General features: G+C 38.8%; 1 protein-coding gene across 1 annotated transcript in view; it reads right to left on the bottom strand.

The window, feature by feature from the left end:
• LOC101342522 (putative methyltransferase-like protein 21E pseudogene) overlaps positions 1 to 21717 on the bottom strand; it is a 47243-nt gene that overhangs the window by 14765 nt on the left and 10761 nt on the right. The window contains exons 2-6 of the mRNA XM_023738549.1: positions 20651 to 20731; positions 15726 to 15892; positions 14846 to 14963; positions 12243 to 12340; positions 11253 to 11313 (exon numbers count right to left, since the gene is read on the bottom strand). Of these exons, the coding sequence (XP_023594317.1) occupies positions 11253 to 11313; positions 12243 to 12340; positions 14846 to 14963; positions 15726 to 15892; positions 20651 to 20731 (525 nt within the window). The remainder of the gene's footprint in view (positions 1 to 11252; positions 11314 to 12242; positions 12341 to 14845; positions 14964 to 15725; positions 15893 to 20650; positions 20732 to 21717) is intronic.

Here is a 21717-nt window from a genome sequence, read left to right as displayed (position 1 = left end):
GTAAATCACAAGCCATGAAGAATGCAGTAACAGCCAAGGAAGAAAAATCTGGGCATCGTTAGCTATGGACATCACACCAATATTTCCCCCCAAATGGCTGATTAGTAGAATCTTGTGGGGAGATTTAAAAAATATACACGACTTTTTGCACAAGCATGCACCCATCTCAACCTCTCAAGGGTTCTAATTCAATGGGTTGGGGTGGGGGGAGCAGGGAAACTGCATTTCTCTAAAGCTTCATAAACGAAAACCCATTGCCATAGAGTTGACTCTGACTCATAGCGACCCTATAGGACAGAGTAGAACTGCCCCATAGGGTTTCCAAGGAGCAGCTGGTGGGTTCAAACTGCAGACCTTTTGGTTAGCTGCCAAGCTCTTAACCACTGTGCCACCAGGGCTCCAAAGATTCACAGGAGGCTCTTATTGACAGCCAGTGTTGAGAACTACTGATCTAGACCAGTGTGTTTAATATGAAGAGTGTGTGTTCATATCAGGAAAGAGAACATGAACGCCTCACTCCACTCCCACTTCTAGAATTTTCTATTTTTTATTTTAAATTTATTTCTTACAATGATGATGATAAATTCTAGTTTTTCAAATTACTTCATGAAGATCATCTAGTTGGAGATATTATTATGTAAATTTCATGGAAGAATATGACTCTAATTCATCACAAGTTTGAAAAGACGGAAGATATTATATTCTACTATTAGAATAGTTACCTGTGGCAAAAATCCTCGCCAATACCAATCATTTTCTAGCTTATCCAGCAGACGGTGAAGGTGGGTGACATTCAGGATGCTTGCACAGAGACCTATCTTCAATGATGAAATCAAGAACTCTCCTTGCCTGAGTTTCCTCACCCTCCACCCCAGCCCTGACAACCTCCTTTGGTACCACCACAAATCCTACCCCAAATGTTGTCACTATGTGTGAATATCAGAAACTTCCCTCTAAAGATGAGATAAGGGTTGGGAGTAAAATCTTTGGTACCAGAAGCATCAACAAGTTTTTTAATTAACAGCCTGTCTGAATATGGAGTGTGAATACACACTGTAGTGATAAAATTAAACATTGTCACTTTCTGTTCTTTAATAGCTTACAAGCATTTTATATTGAGTCCCCAAGCAAGAATTTCAAGAATTATCCCCTTAGTCTTTGACTATAAAATAATCTCTGTATGATTTTTCTCACTTCCTCTTCAATTTAGGAATAGACTACTTATAACTATGCTTAAGATGTCACACTTAAAATGGACATACATGGCACATAAACATTAAAAAAAATTTTAATGTTAATCTTTATTCTGCAGTGTGAAATAAAGTTCTCTTCTTAACAACTTAGAAAGGATGGGACCCACAGGAATTTACCTATGGGTTCATGGAAGGCCTCGTGGGGAAGAATATTCATTCCAGGAAGATATGGATTTTAAGATATGGATCATCAGATACAGTAGACTAAATGAATAAAGGATACAGTAGAATAAAGAGATAGCGGCATCTTCCTTATGGACCCATATGTCCCCGTCTCAAATGATTAACACTGAAGGTTGAAGAAGTATAACACACAACAACAGCAGGTCTTGAAATGTCGTCCTGAAACCAGGAGATTCAGCATCACCTGGAACTTGCTAGAAATGCAAATTCTCAGGCCCCATTCCAGATCTATTGAATCAGAAGCTCTGGGGTTGGAGTCCAACAACCTGTGTTTTAATAAAACCTCCAGTTGATTCTGATGCACGCTACAGTTTGAGAACCACTATGTTTCCTGGTGGCACAGTGGTTAAGAGCTCAGCTGCTAACCAAAAGGTCCGCAGTTTGAATCCAGCAGCTGCTCCTTGGAAACCCTATGCGGCAGTTCTACTCTGTCCTGTAGGGTCGCTATGAGTGGTAATCAACTCGACAGCCACGGGGATATTACAAGAAATGAAAATGTGACAAGTCTGACCAGACATTATTTCTCAGGCTGTAAAAATCAAAACCTATCTCCCACTCCAGTACAGTCTCTCCCTTCTACCTCCATTTCCATTCTCCTGAGCGTTTTTCCCCCTCCTTCTCCTCCTCCCCCTTTCTCACACACACAAACATGCACACACATTCACACGAAACCAAGTGAACACCTGTGTGGCGTTCAAAGAACTGGAAACTAGCCCTTATTTTTCCTTTTCTTGGAGAATTTATTTCATAATGTGTGCAGAGTGCTGAGGCAAGAGGTGGAATTTAAACAATCCCTAATTAAGGGAGACGGCACCACATATTTATCACATTATACTGTTGTGTATTTACCCCTTACCACTTTTGATGTATTTGCATATAATCTTTCATAATTCAATTCACTTGTTTAAATCATTTCTTTTGTTTCTGCTTATTTATTGGGAAGGGAAAGTTTATTTTGCAGATCACTGGGGCCTCCCAGGGGCAATCTCATGTAATTTCAGACTCAGATTTTATTCTGGGAGCTCTGAAGGAGTGACATTCAAGCACTTAGGTGCCACCTAGTTGGTAAAGCATAAAACCGAATCAAAGCAAGCTTTGTATGAGACTGATTACATCAGCGTCTGAGCTGCATTCTCCCCAGACGTTGGCTTCTTGCATTGCTCAAACTCCGTACTCAGTCACTTGCTTAGCAGAGATGCCAGTCAGCAGGCTTCAGGTTCTGCTGGTCAACTTAAAAATGAAGCAGGAACGTATGCAGTAAAAAGAGTATCATGAGAAACTTATCCTGTGGTTCTTTTTCCTCGGTAGCCTTAATGTTTTCTTCCACCAGTTTCCATTCCCAACACCCTGCCTTTGACAACACGACCACCCGGGATGGCCATTTCCCATCAGACATTTTAAAGACATCCTTCCCTCTCAGTTCTGGAACACCCTGTGGCTACCCTGGCTCAGCAGTCACTCTCCTGGCACTCACATCATCCTCTGAGCATTGTCCTTGCATGACAGCCTGCCCTCCACTGACATCAGGAAAGCAGGCAGAGCCTCCCGCTCCTGCATCAGCTTACATCCTGTCACCTGTCTGAGTGCTCCAGCCAGGGTTTCAGGCTTACTCGGCAATATCAACTGCCCAGAAATGAGGTGCCTGTCACCTGATCAATCTCAGGCTAATGGACGCCAAAGGCCATTTCCACTGAGACAAGCACTTTCCTGCCAGAGACGCTGGTGTACTTCCAATCTACCGCTCACAGTTCCTTTGCCCCTTTCTTTGGCTTTAGAAGGCTATGCTGCCTGAGTCAATATACACTGCCACCTTGAAAAATTGCTGAAAGGGGGTTTCTGTGAACTGGTGCTCTCACATCACTGGAGGGCTTAATTCTCTGCTGATGCACTCAACGCCACCACCTAGCAACAGGCCTATAAACATTAGCATCATTGACAGAACCTCCTCACAAACATATCCGATGATATTTTAAAGTTCAACCCCACCCCTTTGGCCTTCTCTGCTGAAAAGTCACCTGAGGACATCCCACGTTTCATTCACTGCCTACTCCCTAACCATCTTGCAATAAAAAGAGTAGTTTTTACTTCTACCTCAGCCTCCTTTATACAAGAGGATCTTTTTTCCCTACTTGATCTAAGATCTCCATGTATTTTTTAATTAATCTAACATTTGTCCAATATTCCTTGCCAACAAAAATTTACATAACTATTCACTAGGTATATACAATTATTTATAAAAGCATATTCTTAGAGATATGAAAAGGAGTTCATCTTACTCAGGTACATCTCACTATTATCTGACATAGGCTAATTTGTGCTCAAGAAGCAAACAAAGACAATACTCCCTAAATGGATGGCTCCAAATTAGCTAGAATAAAGTTTAAATTCAGAACCGTCCTGCAGGGCTCAGTGTGGAAAATGTACACAAGGCAATACTCTGCAAGGAGCACAAGCTGTGGTGCCACAGCTACCGAGGTTACCATCCCAACTGTCACAAGTGTGCAACCTTGGGAAATAACTTAGTTTCAATGAGCCTCAGGATCTTCATATATAAAATTGAACTAATTTATATATAAATTCATATGCAAAACTGGGCTAACCCTAGGGTTGCTGAGAGGATTCGGTGAGATACTATATATGAAATGTCTAAAACAGAGCCTAAAGCAGTGACTGTTCCATAAAAGGAAGTTACTATTCTCCCGCAAGGATTAATAGAAGCTACAACTTTTCCAGCAAGTTGTTCAAAAAGGTGCCCCTTGGCTGCCTCTAAACCCGTGCACATGCTATTCCTTCTGCCCAGAGTATGTCTTGTCTCCTTTCTGCCCTCATGCACCAGCCCCTGTGCTACAGTCACAGGTTACTTCTCCAGGAAGCCTTCTCTGGCTCCCTGATTATGGATTTGGTTCCCTCCTCCCATGACACCTAACACTCCTTGTCACTGTGTCTATTTCTCCCGCCATGACACTTAAAATACTGTGTTGTAAATGCCACCTACTTCGCCGCATTTGCCCACTGACACTAAACTTTAAGTCTCCATGGGGACTGGAGCCCTTCCTGCCTTGCTTACTCTTGTGCCTGCAGCCTCTTCTTGGCACATTGTAGGCTTTCCATACATACTGACTGAATAAATTCATGCGTGCATGAGTGAATGAATGACAATCATAGATGGCTTCCTAAAGAAAAAGTAAAGTCCAAGGGAAGTACAACGTAGTTACACTAATTATTTTGCATTCCTATAATGGTCTTGAAGTCTCCATGAATTACTTCTTCAAAAAAATATGCAATCTGCTCCCACCCACTCCAGCACTTTGCTCCCGCTTACCCCGAGAATTCTGCAGTTATTCTTCAATTCTTTTTTCTTTTTTTATTGTATTTTAGATGAAGGTTTAGTACACATGTTGTTTCATGACATTTGTTACGAATCCCACGTCAACATTCTCCCCTTCTCGACCTTGGGTTCCCTGTTACAGCTTTCCTGTCCCCTCCTGCATTCTTGTCCTTACCCCTGGGCTGATGTGCCCATTTAGTCTCGTTTTGTTTTATGGGACTGAACCTCAGGAATGACTTCAGTACTGAGCTAAAAGGGTGTCTGGAGGCCATACTTTTGGGGTTTCTCCAGTCTCTGTCAAGCCAGTATGTCTGGTCTTTTTTTGTGAGTTAGAATTTTGTTCTACATTTTTCTCCAGCTCTGTCCGGGACCCTCTGTTGTGATCCCTGTCAGAGTTGTCTGTCAGTGGTGGTAGCCGGGCATCATCTAGTTGTGCTGGATTCAGTCTGGTGGAGGCAGTGGTAATTGTGGTCCATTAGTCCTTTGGATTAATCTTTCCCTTGTATCTTGTTTTCTTCATTCTCCCTTGCTCCCAAAGGGGTGAGACCAGTGAAATATCTTAGATGGCTTCTCACAAGCTTTTAAGACCCCAGACAATACTCACCAAAGTAGAATGTAGAACATTTTCTTTATAAACTATGTTATGCCAGTTCAGCTAGGTGTTCCCTTAGACCATGGTCCCCACAGCCCTCAGCCCAGTAATTTAGTCCCTCAGGGAGTTTGGATGTGTCCATGGAGCTTTTTCTAATACATGATGATAAAATGTGCTTATCATGTTTGGCATTCTCCTAATTTTAAATTAATCACAGAGCTCCTGAGAAAGGAGGAAATCTTTGGTAGAAAAGTGTTAATAATTTACAGTGGCTGACTGTACTTTTACCTCTAAATACCAAGAACCAAACTCAATGCCATCAAGTCGATTCCAACTCATAGCAACCCTATAGGACAGAGCAGAACTGTCCCATAGGGCTTCCAAGGCTGTAAATCTTTACAGAAGCAGACAGCCACATCTTTCCCCCACAGAGTGGTTGGTGGATTTGAACCGCCAACCTTTCGGTTAGCAGCTAAGTGCTTAACCACTGCACCCACCAGGGCTCCTTCTATGAATACCAGGTGGGTAGAAAACATGACTCATGTTTTCTAATCTAAGAATTTCTTACATTTTTATGGTCTGTCCTTTGGGCTTATTTATGATACTTTGTGACGAAGAGACAACCTTTGCCATTAGGATTTATATTCTACCAACAAAAGAAACACAGAAAAAGAAACCCTCAATTAAATCATGGCACTAAAAAAAATTCCAGTGAGCATAAGAGGCTGAGTCATAATTTAAAAATTAAAGCAAAGAAGAGTATAGGTACACAGACTGTAAACAAGGAAAACATAAATTTTTTTAAAATCTGAATTACAAAATCTAGCATTTACCATATAAGTAATTTTTAAATGTCTTGTGTCTTGTATTTGCAATATCATGAAATAACACACATAAAAAATAAAATGGCTTGTTTTGATCTTATTCTGCTCGTGCTTTTGTTTGAAAAATCACATGATATTTTTGATCCAATAAAAGTGCTGGTAGTTTGCAACAGATATCCAATATTCATTCTAGGCTTTTTTTCTGTTAGGGCCATTTATCACAAAATAAACCTGAAAACCTGTTTTTTTAGTGAGTTTTATACCTTGAAATTCCTTGGTGCTAAGTGCCAACTGTAAAACTTGATTGGATTTCAGGGAAAGACAATTGCCTTAGAAACAAAGGAATGTAGAGAACTGTAAGGGAAAAAAACTGTATTTGAGCTTGCTCAATAAAAGCACTGCTCATAATAAAGGCCAACCCCACTGCCATCGAGTCGATTCCAACTCATAACAACACTATAGGACAGAGTAGAACTGCCCCACAGGGTTTCCAAGGCTGTCATCTTTTACAGACGCAGGCTGCCACCTCTTTCTCCCGTGGAGCAGCTGATGGGTTGAACTGCTGACCTTTCAGCTAGCAGCCAGGCGCTTTAACCACTGCACCACCAGGGTTCCTTTAATAGAAGCCAAAGGCCCGTTCAATAGAATAAACAGTCAATAGTACATGCCCAGCAATCTAAATACTACACAGCTCTGTACAATCTGAGCAAACACTAATGTCCAGCCCAGGAATCCTTAATAAAAGGAGCTAATATGACCACAGAACTAACTGATGCTAATTAACCCCACTTGAGACACAACTGTCGCGTTAATACTTCCCTGTAATTATAGAGAACACTGACTTTGATTTTGTGTGGAGTCTGAAGCAGAGGAAATGTTGAAATTTGATTTGCAGGTAATATCCTAGACTTGATATCACACCAGAAACTCAAGCATGCCAAAACCTGGATGTGGCAATCATCTGTGAACTATTTCTAGACTTCATAAATAAGACATAAAAAACTGGCCCCCCCCACACACTTACAAATGTCTGTGGTTCTTAAATATTGCTTTGCCTGTATCCCCACATACTTTTACAAATGTATTGACCTGCTCCAATCCCAATTTTATTTCCCATTATTCTCTTATAATTTGGTTTAAAAAAAAATGCACATACATGACAATTTTTTTATTTTCTCCACTTACAGATTTCCATAAAAACTAAACAAAATGCAGTAGAAAGAAGAGGCATGGTATATTAATATTCTTTTACTCTTATCCATAAGTTTATGTTTCTGATTGACTTAAGGTCTACTTTTATTTTTTTATATCTAGAACCTAAGGCCCCCAGTAGTACATGGAAATCTTTTCTTGGATCAAAATTCTAACCAGTGGACATGTTTTCCTTCCATTGGATATTCAGAAATTATTTATCTGCTCTTATGCAAATGGCAATGTTGGAAACAAGTTGCTCTTGTTCTGTATAAAGATCAGGCATCTCTATAAAGATCATTCACTGCAAACTCAAGGTCCTGGAACCCGCCATTAAGGATTCTGTTTCCTCATCTTTTTTTCTTCCGCAGAAATGAATTTCCACTAAAACCCATTGCTGTCAAGTCAATTCCGACTCATAGCGACGGTACAGGACAGAGTAGAACAGAACTGCCCCATAGGGTTTCCAAGGAACAGTTGGTAGATTTGAACTGCTGACCTTTTGGTTAGCAGTCGAGTTCTTAACCACTGCGCCAGCTCCAAGTTTATACTATTAGTTGCTAAATCTGTTAAGAAGTTACCTGTGCCACCAAATCTTCATCCAATAAAGAGAACAGGTATGAACATGGAATGAAAAAAACAATTTTTTTCTAAATTCAGTAGACAAAAATTGATACAAATGAAACAGGATATACCAGTAAATTCTACAGTACATCATTTCCTAAGGTCAGTTGCTACAGTCTGGGGCACGATAACAACTCTTGTGGTTACATAGAGTCCTCTTAAGCTCCAGAGCATTTCTAGCAAGTCAGTATGTATGCTGTGGAGTCATAATAATCTATAATAACCTCTATTAAAATCTTGGCAATCAATCTGTATATTCCATTGGAGGCCCAGAAAGCTACTTCAAAAATTGGACTAAGGTTTTTAGTAACTTAGTCTAATTTGTCAAAAAGTCAGATAAGGTAAAATTCACAATATAACTCCCTTAGAATTGAAGTTAACAAATCAATTCCTAGCCATAAAAAAAAAAAAAAAAAAAAATTGTACAACAGAAAAAGCCTACTCACATTACATCTTTTGAAATTAAATTGTAAAATTGAATCTAAAGAAAGTATGGAGAAATGGCAGCAAAAAGATAAAAGACTAGACATATACGTAAAATGAAGTCCGACAGGAGAGACATGGCGTGTGTGGGTGGGTGTTAAAACTTGCAAATGAATGCTATAAACAGAATAAAACAATGGACACTAGACACTGGGATTGACAGACTGACACACAGAAAAACTTTAAAGAACCGTATGCTTTGACTGGTCCTACACTGTCTTTGAAAGAAGAACACTTTATTTATTCTACCTAAAATAACTTAGTAGTGATTTTCAAACATTTTTTAGAAGAGGAGCCATTTTTTCACTTATCCCAAGATCCCTGTTTCTTCACCTAAAACACCCAGGTCCCTAGAAGCCTCTCAGGCAGCTTAGAGGCCAGTTCAAAAATCACTGCCATATTGAACTAATATCTTTCAAAGTCAACAGATACTAATACAATTTTAGTAGTGGGAGAGGAAATCTCAAAAAAAAAAAAATCTCTAAATACATCTATATCTGATCTCTTAACCTCAGGGCTCAGCCCGTTTTATTCTCTTTCTATTCACTTTTGCTCCGTTAGTAAACTTTATAAACCACCTTTAAACTGATGTCACCAGATTATATTCAGACTCCTAGGTGGTGCAAATGGTTAACATACTCAGCTGCTAACCAAAAGGTTGGCGGTTCTAGTCCACCTAGCAGTGTCTCAGAGGAAAGGTATGGCAATCTACTTCCAAAACATCAGTCATTGAAACCCTATGGAGCACCATGAGTCAGAGTCAACTGAGAGCAACTGGTAATGGGTAACTAGCTTAAGTCAAACACTTCAGAGTCATCCTTGACTCCTCTCTTTCCCTCACACTCCATATCCACTACAGTGGGAAGGTCTGTTGACTCTACCTTCCCAACACATCTAGAACTGACCAATTACCACCTTCACTGCAAACTCTCTTCTGGATGCTATCATCCTCTTTTGCCTGGATGGCTGCCACAGCCTCTCAGTTGGTCTCTGGTAGCTTTTCCCCTACATTCTATTCCCAAGCAATCAGACAGAGTAGTTCTTATATTATTTCAGTCCTCTTATCAAAACCATCCAGTGATTCTCCATTTCACCGGAATAAAAGCCAAAACTCTTTCAACGGCCTACAAGGTTGTGTTTGACACTGTGATACCCTGCCCAGATCCTCTTCAGAATGACTCATTACCCTGCTGCTTGAACTGTTGTTGGCAGATAGCCCTCAGCTGTCAACCCCTTCAGGAACTGTCTCAGCTGAAGAAAGTCACCTCACCCAAGGTCACAGAGGCTTCCTAGGGCAACCCACATCTACTGACTGAGCTACATGGGGCTAAGGGCCCCAACTCAGAACTACTGTGAAAAGCCACTCTAGGTCCAGACCTCCACGTGGTGGTTGGCTGAAGCTGTTGTTGGGCCTGCATGGCAGCACAAATTCTACTTCTGTCCTGGTTTCTTCTTCTTTCCAGAGATCTTGATTCCAATGGCACTCCTTAATAAATGACCTTAGAGGCTGTTTCTGGTGAACCCAGCCTGCAACAAAGATCCTACATATAAGCTCTCTGACTTCATATCTCACCCCTGCTTCAGCACACTGGCCTCTCTGATGTATCTTCAAGAGGACTGGCATGCTCCTGTCTCAAGGCTCTTGCATGGCTATTTCCTCTGCCTGAAGCACTCTTCCCCAGATATCTGCACTAATTCCCTCATTTCCTTTCAGCTTTGCTTAAATGTCACCTTCTAAGTGAACCTACCCTGACAACCCAGGTATGGTAGGAAGCAAGAAAAAAAGTTTTAAGGAGGAAGAGTTCTCAAGTTTTTCACTTCTAATTTATCTGCTTACCTTCCAGGATAAATATTTCATTTTAAAACATGATTCCCCTAGTTTAAAAAAGAAAGTTGGAAAACTACTGTTTTATATACATGAAGACAGTGTAGTGGTAAAAACACAGGCTTTGGACTCAGACTTGGCTGTGAGTGCCCCAGCTCTGCCACTCTGCCTCTTTGTGGCCTGGGGCAAGTCACTTTACTCCTCTTACCCTCGTTTTCTTTATCTGTGAAGTTGGGATAGTGATATTACTTATACTTCTTAAAGTTAGTTACGAGGATAAAATGACTTCAGGTAAGTTACAGGCTGTGAAAACTATAAAGAGCCGTGTATTAGGAAGTACTGAGAGACGGTCCTATGAAATGCATACATCCAAAAATCCACTGGGAGGATATCTGCATCCTGGCTTACAGATCAGGGCCCTAGGAAATAATCTGTTCAACCATACTCAAATTTGAATGGACTGCCAACTTTCAGCAAAGTTGAAAGGACTGATCCTAGGAAAATGAGGGTCACTCCGAGGGCATAGTGACAATCTAACAAAGTCACTGGGGACACGGCAGACTAGTTACCAACTAATACAGTCTGAGCAATTACATAGCACAAAATCCTAATCTGTTTGCTCTCCTCACATTGACTTTAATTACTTCAGGTTTTATTCTAACCTCTAAGTCCCATGCAAAAACTCATACAGGATTTCAAAGATCTAGTTCTATACATGTTCATCAAAAGAGTTTTACATTTTAACACTAGCTATATGTCTGGATATTTGAAATTAGACGCCTAAATCTTTCTGTATTATTTTCAGCCCTAAGTTTTTTATATGTATCTCTATATCTGTGACACAAAATAACTGTACTTAGCTTAAAAACAAAACAATTACCCTGAAATCGCAACTATTTTTATGTTTGCTTCCATTCCTTTTTCATTTAATAGAGTGAAATGTCCTTACCCGTAACCTCAAATCCACAAACGTGATTGATTTCAGAGACTGCAGTACATAGAGGCCCACCCTGCAAAGCAGAAGGATGGACCACCTGTAAGTTGGCACTAATGAAAACCACAATAGTCTAAGATCTACCATTACGTTATATATCTGCCTTTTTAGATTTATTTGCAGTTCCCACTGTAGTCAAGTTCTTTATTTCTAAAGAGAGAATCACATAATTCTATGTTTCAAATGATTAATAACGATATTTTCATTTTAGAGATAGCATTATTTAAAACTATCATTCTGCAATTATACATGAAAGAATAATAATTGCTTGGAGTGCTAAGGAGGAACAAGGAGAGCAAACATGTTTCTTACTCAATGACCACATATTATGACTTGGACAACAGTTCCTACTACCACATAAGTGGAAGGCAGCTCTGAGCACCAATGTAGGTAGACTTCAAACAAGTTCCCCGAATCCGCTAGGATCCACGTATTGTTATCTGGAGAAATCCCTGCCCGGGGTGAAGCAAATTTGAGGAACTGTCTTCTGTACCCATAATTGTGTGTGTGTGTGTGTGTGTGTGTGTGTGTGTGTTTGCCCTTGAAAAAGCCAATGGTACATCAGATTATTCAGATCTTCTTTAAAGCAATAATCTACTGGAAATAGCTTTAGCACTTCCAAATCCTTATTTGAGGATACTATGCACTCCTCCAATTTTTCTTCATAGCTTTATACAACTTAATGTCCAGGCTTGGGAAACTGGAAATTTCCTCTAGGTCAAACAACTCCTTAAATCTATCTACAAATTTATTTTCTTTCTCCAACCTGAATTTCATAACCCATAGGATGATGGTGGTTTCTTTGCACAGATGGTCAAAGGTAATGAGGAGTTCTTCCAGAAAAGGATGAGCATAGACAACATCCGCTGCCAGGATATAGTCAAAATTGTTTGAAGATCTGGGGAAGTTCTCATCTAACGCAACTCCCCAGGAGAGCTCTCTAACCTGAGGCAGGTGTTTGCATTTCATTTTGGTGTTTCGGGAAATATTATATTGCAGATTTCCAAGTAATTCAGGTAAATCTGTGGCAGTCACACGTGCACCTGTAAAACAAAGGACAGTAGAAAAAGTAACCCTCGTGGGATAAGGTAAAACAACCGGGTTTTAAACCAGCATGCATTCTGCAATTCTGCATAATTGCTAGTCCCAAAAAAAAGACTGGTCCGTACGAACTGAAGGGGAATTCTTTCTAAAATGGATGCTAAGGCAGCTATATGCCACCCATTTAAAAAAACACAAACTGAGATAGAAAATTTCGACAGCCTCCGAAGAAAAAAACAAACTGAGAACTAAAAAAAAAAAAAAAACTCTAAAGATTCTGATATTTTTGTGCTCCACTGCATTTTTCTGTCCTCCTAGTTTTTGGTTTGTTTGCTCTTGTTTTGTGGTGTTGTTGCTGTCTTCTATTCATCTATTACACGCTAGGAGAATTTCAAAATATTTGGTACCCTTACCGGTACAATTAGAAGTCATTGATGAAAGATGAGTAAGTACTTCCCTAAAAGATTTCTAGGCCTCAGAAGAGTCAACCAAGTGAGTGTAGATGACGTTGGGCATCCTACCAATGAAAAGGAAATGCTCAAGTGTGATAAGTAAAGAGAGGAAAGAGACTTTTCAATGGCATTACATTAAAAGTATCATGACATCCATGTTTATGTCCAAGTTTTAAGCCCCATCATAAGTGTGAATCTTCCCACCAAAAGATGTTTAAAACATACCCAAAACATGCATATAGTGCTCATAAAGTCAAACATCATAGATGCAGGACAGAATGGTCAAATGAGGGAGACATAAACTATTAAAAGTGAATAAAACCAAAACCCATTGTCATCGGGTCAATTCTGACTCATAGTGACCCTAAACGACAGAGTAGAACTGCCACATAGGGTTTCCAAGGAACAGCTAGTGGATTCGAACTGCTGACCTTTTGGTTAGCAGCCAAGTCTTAACCATTGTGCCAATAGTTTGGGTCATTTTAAGCAAGAAATTGGAAGAAAAAAACTTGTAGAAATCAATTCATACATAACCAATAAAAATTCTTAGAGTATACTTTTAGCAAAACATAGCCTGAAAATAATCTTAATAAATCTAGGATTGGCCAATTCCACAGCACCAGACAAGAACACGCTAGGACAAAGAATAAGTAAGTAGAACTGGAAGAGAAGTATAAGTGAGCTCGGATCAAATTACAATCCATTCCTTAGCCACAATGGCAAGAGAAACCTGATTATATTGATTATATTTTGTAAAAATATTAAAATTAGAGATAAATATGCGTATCTCTAGTAGAATCACAGAAATACGGACATTCATATTCTAACGTGCGTCCGGTGTCAGCATTTTCAACAAATCTATTTAAAGTCCCAAGACATGGAATACGTCCTGCCCACCCCCTTCCTCATTGCCGTTGAGTCTATTTCGACTCCTAGGAACCTATACTGATTGTAAACTTAAGATCTTTGAGTCTAGAGAGGTAAACACAACCACTTTCAGAATACTGACTAAACAAGGCTTCCCCTTCTTGACATTTATTTCAAGTTATACAAGCAGACCGAAGGTGTCAATTCTTTTTAATAAAAATAATGGCTTTCCAAAAGACAAACTGTGACCCTCAATAGGGTAGCCTTCAGGTATTAATCAGATAGTGACCCTGACTCTATCCATACTAAATGGAATAGTGATTTTAGAGAGATATCAGGACAGAGCAATTTTTTAAAAAATGTTTGGGAGGACCTTCAAGGGTCCTTATTTCTCCAGAGTTTAAAAAGTTGTCAATTGCTAAATCTTTAATTCCTCCCAAGATTTTAGAGTGGCAGGTGTGCACTTCTGAAGATGAAGGAAATCAAGAGAAATCTGGATAGCGCACATCAGAGACAGCAGCTAAATTAAGGCAATGAAATAGACAGCAACAACAACAACAGAATGACCTGGAACAGGCTTAGGCATACACAGAAACTACCACACACTTGTTTGGAAAAGAATGTGCTGGTGAGACAACAAGGGATCATAAAAGAATGGAAATGAACTGCAACCAAATTCAAGGACAAACACCTAAAAATAGAAGCAGACAACAGAGAGCATGTGATTTCTAATATTCCCTCCCTATGTATCCTTATTGTTAACAGACGCTTTTTCATAAAAGCATAGAACTTCAAAACCCAAAAGGAATACACAGCCATATGGGAACATTGATATATGGCTAAAGTGTATCAGAATTGGCAGCAATAGATTCTGACTATGTCTAGTATTTTACACATCTCTTCTAGCAACCAAGATGCTTCGGTACCTTCCATTTAGAACACCTCATTTAAGGCTAGTGAATTAGCACTCCATGGGAAGAATTAATGCAACTTCCACTTAAAATTTTGAAGGAAACCATTACAATGACTCTAAAATAGGTAGTTTCTTGATGGAACTCATTCAACTAATAAGGAGAAAAATAGGCCCAGGTCACAGTTCACTGGGTAGTAAAGGCACCTAATGATATTTGCTCATTCAATTCTCTGATCCTATGCAATACCAAAAAAAAAAAAAAAAAAACTACTTACCTAATAAACTTGCCACAATAGAGACTAGCCCTGTTCCAGCTCCAATTTCAATTACATTTTTGTCAACTATATTGTATTGCTTTGCATTTGTTTCCAGAAAATAACATAGAACAAGAGCCTATAAAAGTTAAGAAATAAAATTAAAAAGTGGTACTAGGTAAGTAGTAACAGAAAGCAAAATTAAACTCTGTTAGATCTATTAGATCCCACTAATGCTACTATATGTATATGTGCATGTGTGGGTATGTGTATGCATTTGTGTGTGCGTATAAATATAAATATATATATACATCACTACCGAATATCAACAGAAAGTATATCCTCTGACAGATTAAACATTTAGGCTGGAAAAAGTCCTTGAGGATTGTGGTGGGGGTGGAGGAGAGAAAAAACTAATAATATGGTGGTGTTCAGCTGCTTAGATTTGATGATCCTGAAAGGAAGGAACTTCTAATAATAAGAGACATTTCAAAGAAGTATGTGGGGTTGGACAGGCAGTGGTGGGGTTCTGCCACCCGTCACGGAACGGTAAAGGTGTGGTGGTCTTTTGCAATACTCTGCATGTTGAGACTTGTGCAAATTTTAATATAATCGTTTAATCCAAATGTAGCCAGTTAAAAATAAAATTTTTTACTAAACTCTTACAGTCAAAAAAAAAAAACTGAAAGTGTAAACAACATTCTCCGTTAACTTGACTTTGATAGTCAGAAATAGAATTGGTAGAATCAATTTCCCAATCTTATGACTTCTAAATGTTAGTGTTGTTTGAGGTAACAAAGTAGAATTATGGAACCTATTTTCTTCTTCCAAACAGAACATAATAATAAGCAAGACTGGCTGAAAATAATTGAAATGTAGCAAATTTTATACAAAATCCTACCGATGGCCAAACAACAGCACCGTAACAATCCACAGCTTCCGTGATCCAGATCTCATGACCAACAAAATGAAAACCTTCCCAGGAGGTTGTCGTTACTAGAGTTGGAATGAAACATCTTTCCATAATCTCCTGAACCACCTGCTTGTCTTCATGGTCTTCTCTCTTCTCTGAAAGGAAAAGGGCAATGGCTGTGTTGATGAAGTCATGAGAACAAAGAAAAGCCTGATGGAAATGCAGCATTTGTACTCATCCTAAGTTACTTTTGAACATTCATTGTCTTTAGGTGCAAACTATTTGAAAATGACTCACAATATAAGCTAACGTTTCATACTTCAGGATGTCAAAATTTTTCTGCTTTTAACTGAAGTTAAAATCATCACTCTCCATTTCTGCAACATTGTGTGATGCAAATAATAATATACTTTTTAAAAACAATGTATTTTAAGGGCCACCAAAAGATCTCTTTAAAGTGTTAAAAAGCAAAGATGTCACTTTGAGGACTAAGGTGAACCTGACCCAAACCATGGTGTTTTAAATCGCCTCATATGTATCGGAAGCTGGACGATGAATAAGGAAGACTGAAGAAGAATTGACGTCTTTGAATTATGGTGTTGGTGAAGAATATTCAATATACCATGGACTGCCAGAACAATAAACAAATCTGTCTTGGAAGAAGTCCAGCCAGAATGCTCCTAAGAAGCGAGGATGGTAAGACTTCGTTCCATTTACTTTGGACATCTTCTCAGGAGGGATCAGTCCCTGGAGAAGGACATCATGCTTGGTAAAGTACAGGGTCAGCAAAAAAGAGAAAGCGCCTCAACCAGACGGACTGACACAGTGGCTACAACAATGGGCTCAAACATGGCAAGGTTTGTGATGATGGTGCAGGACCAGACAGTGTTTTGTTCTGTTGTACACAGGGTCTTTATGAGTCGGAACTGACTTGACAGCACCTAACAACAACAACAATCAGTTTACCTAGAATAAGAGAAAGATTTGTGATGGAATATAAGATTCCAACTATTTGTATTGGCTACATAATGCAATTCCAGTTATTTTAATAATGTATAGTAGTGTGTCTTTTATGGCTCGCTTTTATCCAGACAAAAGATATTTAATGCCACCCAACAATATACTCTTGTGTTATACTACTGTAACTTATTTTTATATTATTATTTTTGGCTCACTCATGACATCTTAACATCTACAATATTTCATAAGGTTAATAAGCAACATTGCCAATGCTGAGCACATACTTAACATGCCAGACCACATTAAACATACTGTATATGATATTTTGTTCACTTTTTTCAACAGCCTTGTGAGGTAGGCATCATTACTTGCGTTTTTACAGATAACAAAACTAAGACTCATAGAGTTTTATTAATTGACCAAGTTCACACAACTCGTAAATGAAGGAGCCAATATTTGAGTTCCTTGTTTGGTTGTTCCAAAGCCTCCTCTCTAAAGTACTAAAAAGCTATGATGTCATTTATAAAACAAACTAATTGTCTCTAAGAATTTACAAACTAGCTGTGGAGCAAGTTACCTCTCTCTCTAAGCTTCCATTTCTTTATTTGAAAAACGTGAAGAAGAATCTACATCCAATGATGTTGGGAGACTTAAATAAAATAAAGTACTTAGCACAAAGTCTGCTACGTAGAGCTCAATAAATCATTATTATTTTTGTTGCTGTTACTATTATTTTGATCATGAAATTTAAAGACAAAATAGTATCATTTAAAAAGTCTATAGTTAAATAAAGAAGGAGAAAAAAATCACCATGGAGGAGGTTAATCAGGTATGGTTTCATCAAAGAAGTGTGTCTAAGGTTTAAAGTTTGTTCTAATATATGATTTGCATTCATAGATAAACTATTTATTGTTCACATCAAACATCAATCCTTAAAATCCACTGATCCTTTAAGTCTTATCTCTGCTCTCCCAGTTCTGGCTAGAGTCTTCCTGGCTGCTTCCCCTACCCAAGCATTAACGAAGCCAAGTTTAGTTCTCTCTGGAAGAGAACACAGAAGATAAAGACCAAATCTTGAGTATAAAGAGGGGACAGTGTTATAAAGACCAAGAAAGGAAAAAGTAATTTGTAATTCCTTGATAGAGGAAGAGGCGAGGCAACAAAGATTTATTTTTAAAACTTAAGCCAGAATTACCTCTATTCCCTGTTTATTTCATTTAGTCATTCAACAAAACTGTGGTGAAGGCCTGCTATGTTGCCAGGCACAGTGCTAAGTGATGGGAATACAGCAGTTAGCCACACAGGCATGGTTCCCACCCTCCAGAAAATTAGAGAAGCACAGACGCAATGTATCTGAACTTCAGCAATGCATACAGTATCTCATGATATCCTCATGTAGAAATACTAGATTAGATGCAAGAGTAATCACACAGCTTTTTCCACAGTGCCCCCCAAAGCACATAGGTTCAATGCCCATCTAAATAGACCTTCCTAATAAATGATATGTTCTCAGCTTTGCCCTCTTCAACCATTTTTTGTTAATGGTTTGACTGATGATATTAAAAGTATGATCAAAGATTCAGATGATGTGAACCTAATGTGGATACTAGATAACTAAATGTAATACAAAATATCTAACAGTGGATTGGAATCAACAATATGAAATTTAATCAAGAGAAACGTAAAGACGATATTCAGGCTAAGTTAAGCAGCAGTATATATGGAGGGAAAAGATGTATAAATTGAATTGACTGCAAGCTCAATATGGGGCAAAAGTATACCTATCATAAAAACTAGTACACCTAGGCCACATTAACAATATAATTTCTAAAATCAGGGAAGTGAAAGCTCTGTTCTGTTTTATGCCAGTCAGGTCATACTTGTAGTCCTGTGTTTAGTTTTGAAAGCCTCACTTTAGAGGGACACTGAGAGACTACAGCAACTAGGATATGAGAAATTTTGAAAATCCCCCATAAATGGACAGTTTGGGAAATCAACATTTTCATCATAAATAATAAAATACCTGAGGGACCACAACAGTTGTTCTCACAAATTTAAGGACTAGTAAGTATAAGTGATTAAGGGTGTATGTGTGTGTGTCTCCAGTGATTGAACAACACTTTTTCAGGATATTAGGGACACATCACACATCAGATTGCTGTTAGCTCTCGGTATACTAGTACCACCGTACAACTGAATTTCTATGACTCAATAAAATAACTACATGGCATCATGTGAAGAAGTGCTATCATAGAGATACAACATGCTAAGGAAATACAGGAGAGAAATCACTTGAAAGTAAACAAAAGGAAGCCTGCAGTGGAGAGAGAGGTATCAAAGACTTTGGCAGGGAAGAGAATGAATGGGAGCAAGAGCCATCAGTAATCAGAGGGAATGAGTTCCTGAGGTCAGGCTAAGGTTCACTCATTTATTCATTCAACAAATATTCACTGACTATGTACTAAAGTGTATGCATTGTCTAGTGGCTGGGAATTAAACATTTGAGACATACTCCCTGCCCTGGTGAAGCCTGCAGATATAGAGAGACAAGTAAATGAACTATTATAATACTATATGACAGCTGCTAAAATGGAGGTGAAAGGAAAGTGCAATGCAAGCATAGATAAAAAGAACCCTCTATCGGCCTGTGGAATTCAGAGGAAGTTTCACAAAGAGGGTATCTAAGTTAAGATTTAAAAGATAACAAATATGCAATGGAGTAAAACAAAGTCTGGAAGAAGGAAGAGCATTTACATAGGTGTGGATGCATGAAAGAATGAGACATGAGAGATTATCTAATATATTCTATACCACTGTGTTATTATATATTACATTTATTTTATCTTGTATATTGTGACAGAGAAGAACTAACTGCCCAATAGGGTCTTCTGGACTGTAATCTTTACAGGAGCAGATAGCCAGCTCTTTCTCCCACAGAATCGCTGGGTGGGTTCAGACCACCAACCTTTCAATAAGTAGCCAATGCTTAACTGTTGTGCCACCAGGGCTCCTTATCTTATATATAAAAAACACAACCCACTGCCATCAAGTCGATTGCAACTCATAGTGACCCTATAGGACATAGCAGAACTGCCCCACTGGGTTTCCAAGGAGCAGCTGGTAGATTCCAACTGCCAACCTTTTGGTTAGCAACTGAACTCTTAACCACTGTGCCACCAGGACTCCTATATCTTATATGTAGTAGTATATAGTATATAATACTAAATAGATGTGAGTGACAAATGAGACTGAACAAGTAAACATGAACCAAGCATCACCTTATATAGGGGGTTTCAGTTTTACATTGTAGGCAGCAGAGGTACTAATGAAGAACTCTAAGCAGGAAAGCGATCTAAGTGCGTTTTGGCAGTGATGTAAAGAGCAGACTGGAGGAAACACTGTGTAATGGTTAAGAGGGTAAGTCATTCATTTATTCAACAAATACTAAGGGCCCACCATGCCATCACTGGAGTAGGTGTCTGCAATACAGCAGTGAACAAGACAGACAATATCTGTGCCATTATGTAGCTTACATGCTAGTAAACAAAAGTAATTTCAGAGAGTGATCAATGGCATGAAGGAAACAAAATAGCAAAGTAATACAGATGACTGTGTGAGGGTTACATTAAATAGTCAGGTAAGCTCTTTCTAAAAAAGAGCATTTAAACTGAGGTCTACATGATAAGAAAGAGACAATTATGTGAAGAGGCTCCAAAACGATGAACAACGTGCACAAAGGCCCTCTATCTGAGAAGTCTGGGTTCAAATCTCATCTCTGCCCCTTAAATCGCAAGATGTTTAATCACTTTGAGCTTCAGTCCCTTATCTTTAAATCAAGGGTAATAATATTACCCACACTTTCTAGGATTGTTAGAAAGATTATACAATTCATGAAGAGCAGTGATACAATAATTTACCACAAAGGACTCAATAAACTTAGTAGCAACAGTCACGATCCTTATCACTGTCGTCATCATCATCATCATCATCATCATCATCATCATCATCCAGACCAGATTCCAGTAGGGAAACTACTACAATAATCCAGGTAAAAGACAAAGGTACCTGAACTAAGGCAGGGGCAGTGAGTGGACATAAACCAAAGATATTAGGAGAAAAATCAATTGGACATGATAAGTAGTAGAACAAAGAGGAGAATGAGAATAATTGTGCAGTCTATATATCTATACATCGGAGTGACAAGAGGGATAAATTGTAGACTGTAGATATTTACTGAAGAAAGGTGATACCACTGTGAACCAAGAAAGTAAGATTGTCACTCTAAAGAAGAGACTGGGAGCTTAAGGATGAAGAAGGTATCTTTGAACAGCAAGAGATGGAATTGTGTATTCGGAAACTATGGCCTCTTTTCTCATGTTCCCCTCCTCTTCTAGTCTCCTTATGAGCTTCTTCTTGCAAGAGAGGAGAAGCTGCTAATCTGATTAGTAGCCTAACACGTTAATTAGGCTGTTTTTTTTTCCCAGGGGAAGGGTAGCTGTGCCTTAAAAAGTCAGTTCTCATGCACCATGCTCTCTTTCCCTGTCTCCATGTGGTAGATTGACTTGTGCAAAGTTCTGCCTCAGACAGCAGACCAATAGGAGCATCTAGAGCTACAGTACTAGATTTCTCATGTAGAATAGAGTCACTGCTTACATCCAGACCACATAATGCCAGATGTTTGCCACTCAAAACATGTACTTCAAATTTCTTGTATGCACCTTAAGGTTGAAAGTATATTCAGCAGTCTGAACTTCATACTTGCTAGTTTGAAAGATTTTTCAGTATAAGACATAAAAGATGATTTGAATAAATGGAGAGTCTATGCACACTTGAATAGGATGACTTAATACTATAAGGAATGTATGTTGTTATTGTTTTTCTGTGCCATTGAGTCGATTCTGACTCAGAGCTACCCTACAGAGCAGAGTAGAACTACCTCATAGGGTTTCCTAGGCTGTAATCATTATGGGAGCACATCACCAGGTCTTTTCTCCTATGGTGCTGCTGTTGGGTTCGAACC

This window comes from Trichechus manatus, unplaced genomic scaffold (assembly GCF_000243295.1).
Source record: "Trichechus manatus latirostris isolate Lorelei unplaced genomic scaffold, TriManLat1.0 scaffold00118, whole genome shotgun sequence".
NCBI lineage: Eukaryota > Metazoa > Chordata > Mammalia > Sirenia > Trichechidae > Trichechus > Trichechus manatus.
This window is presented reverse-complemented; position numbering and strand designations above follow the sequence as displayed.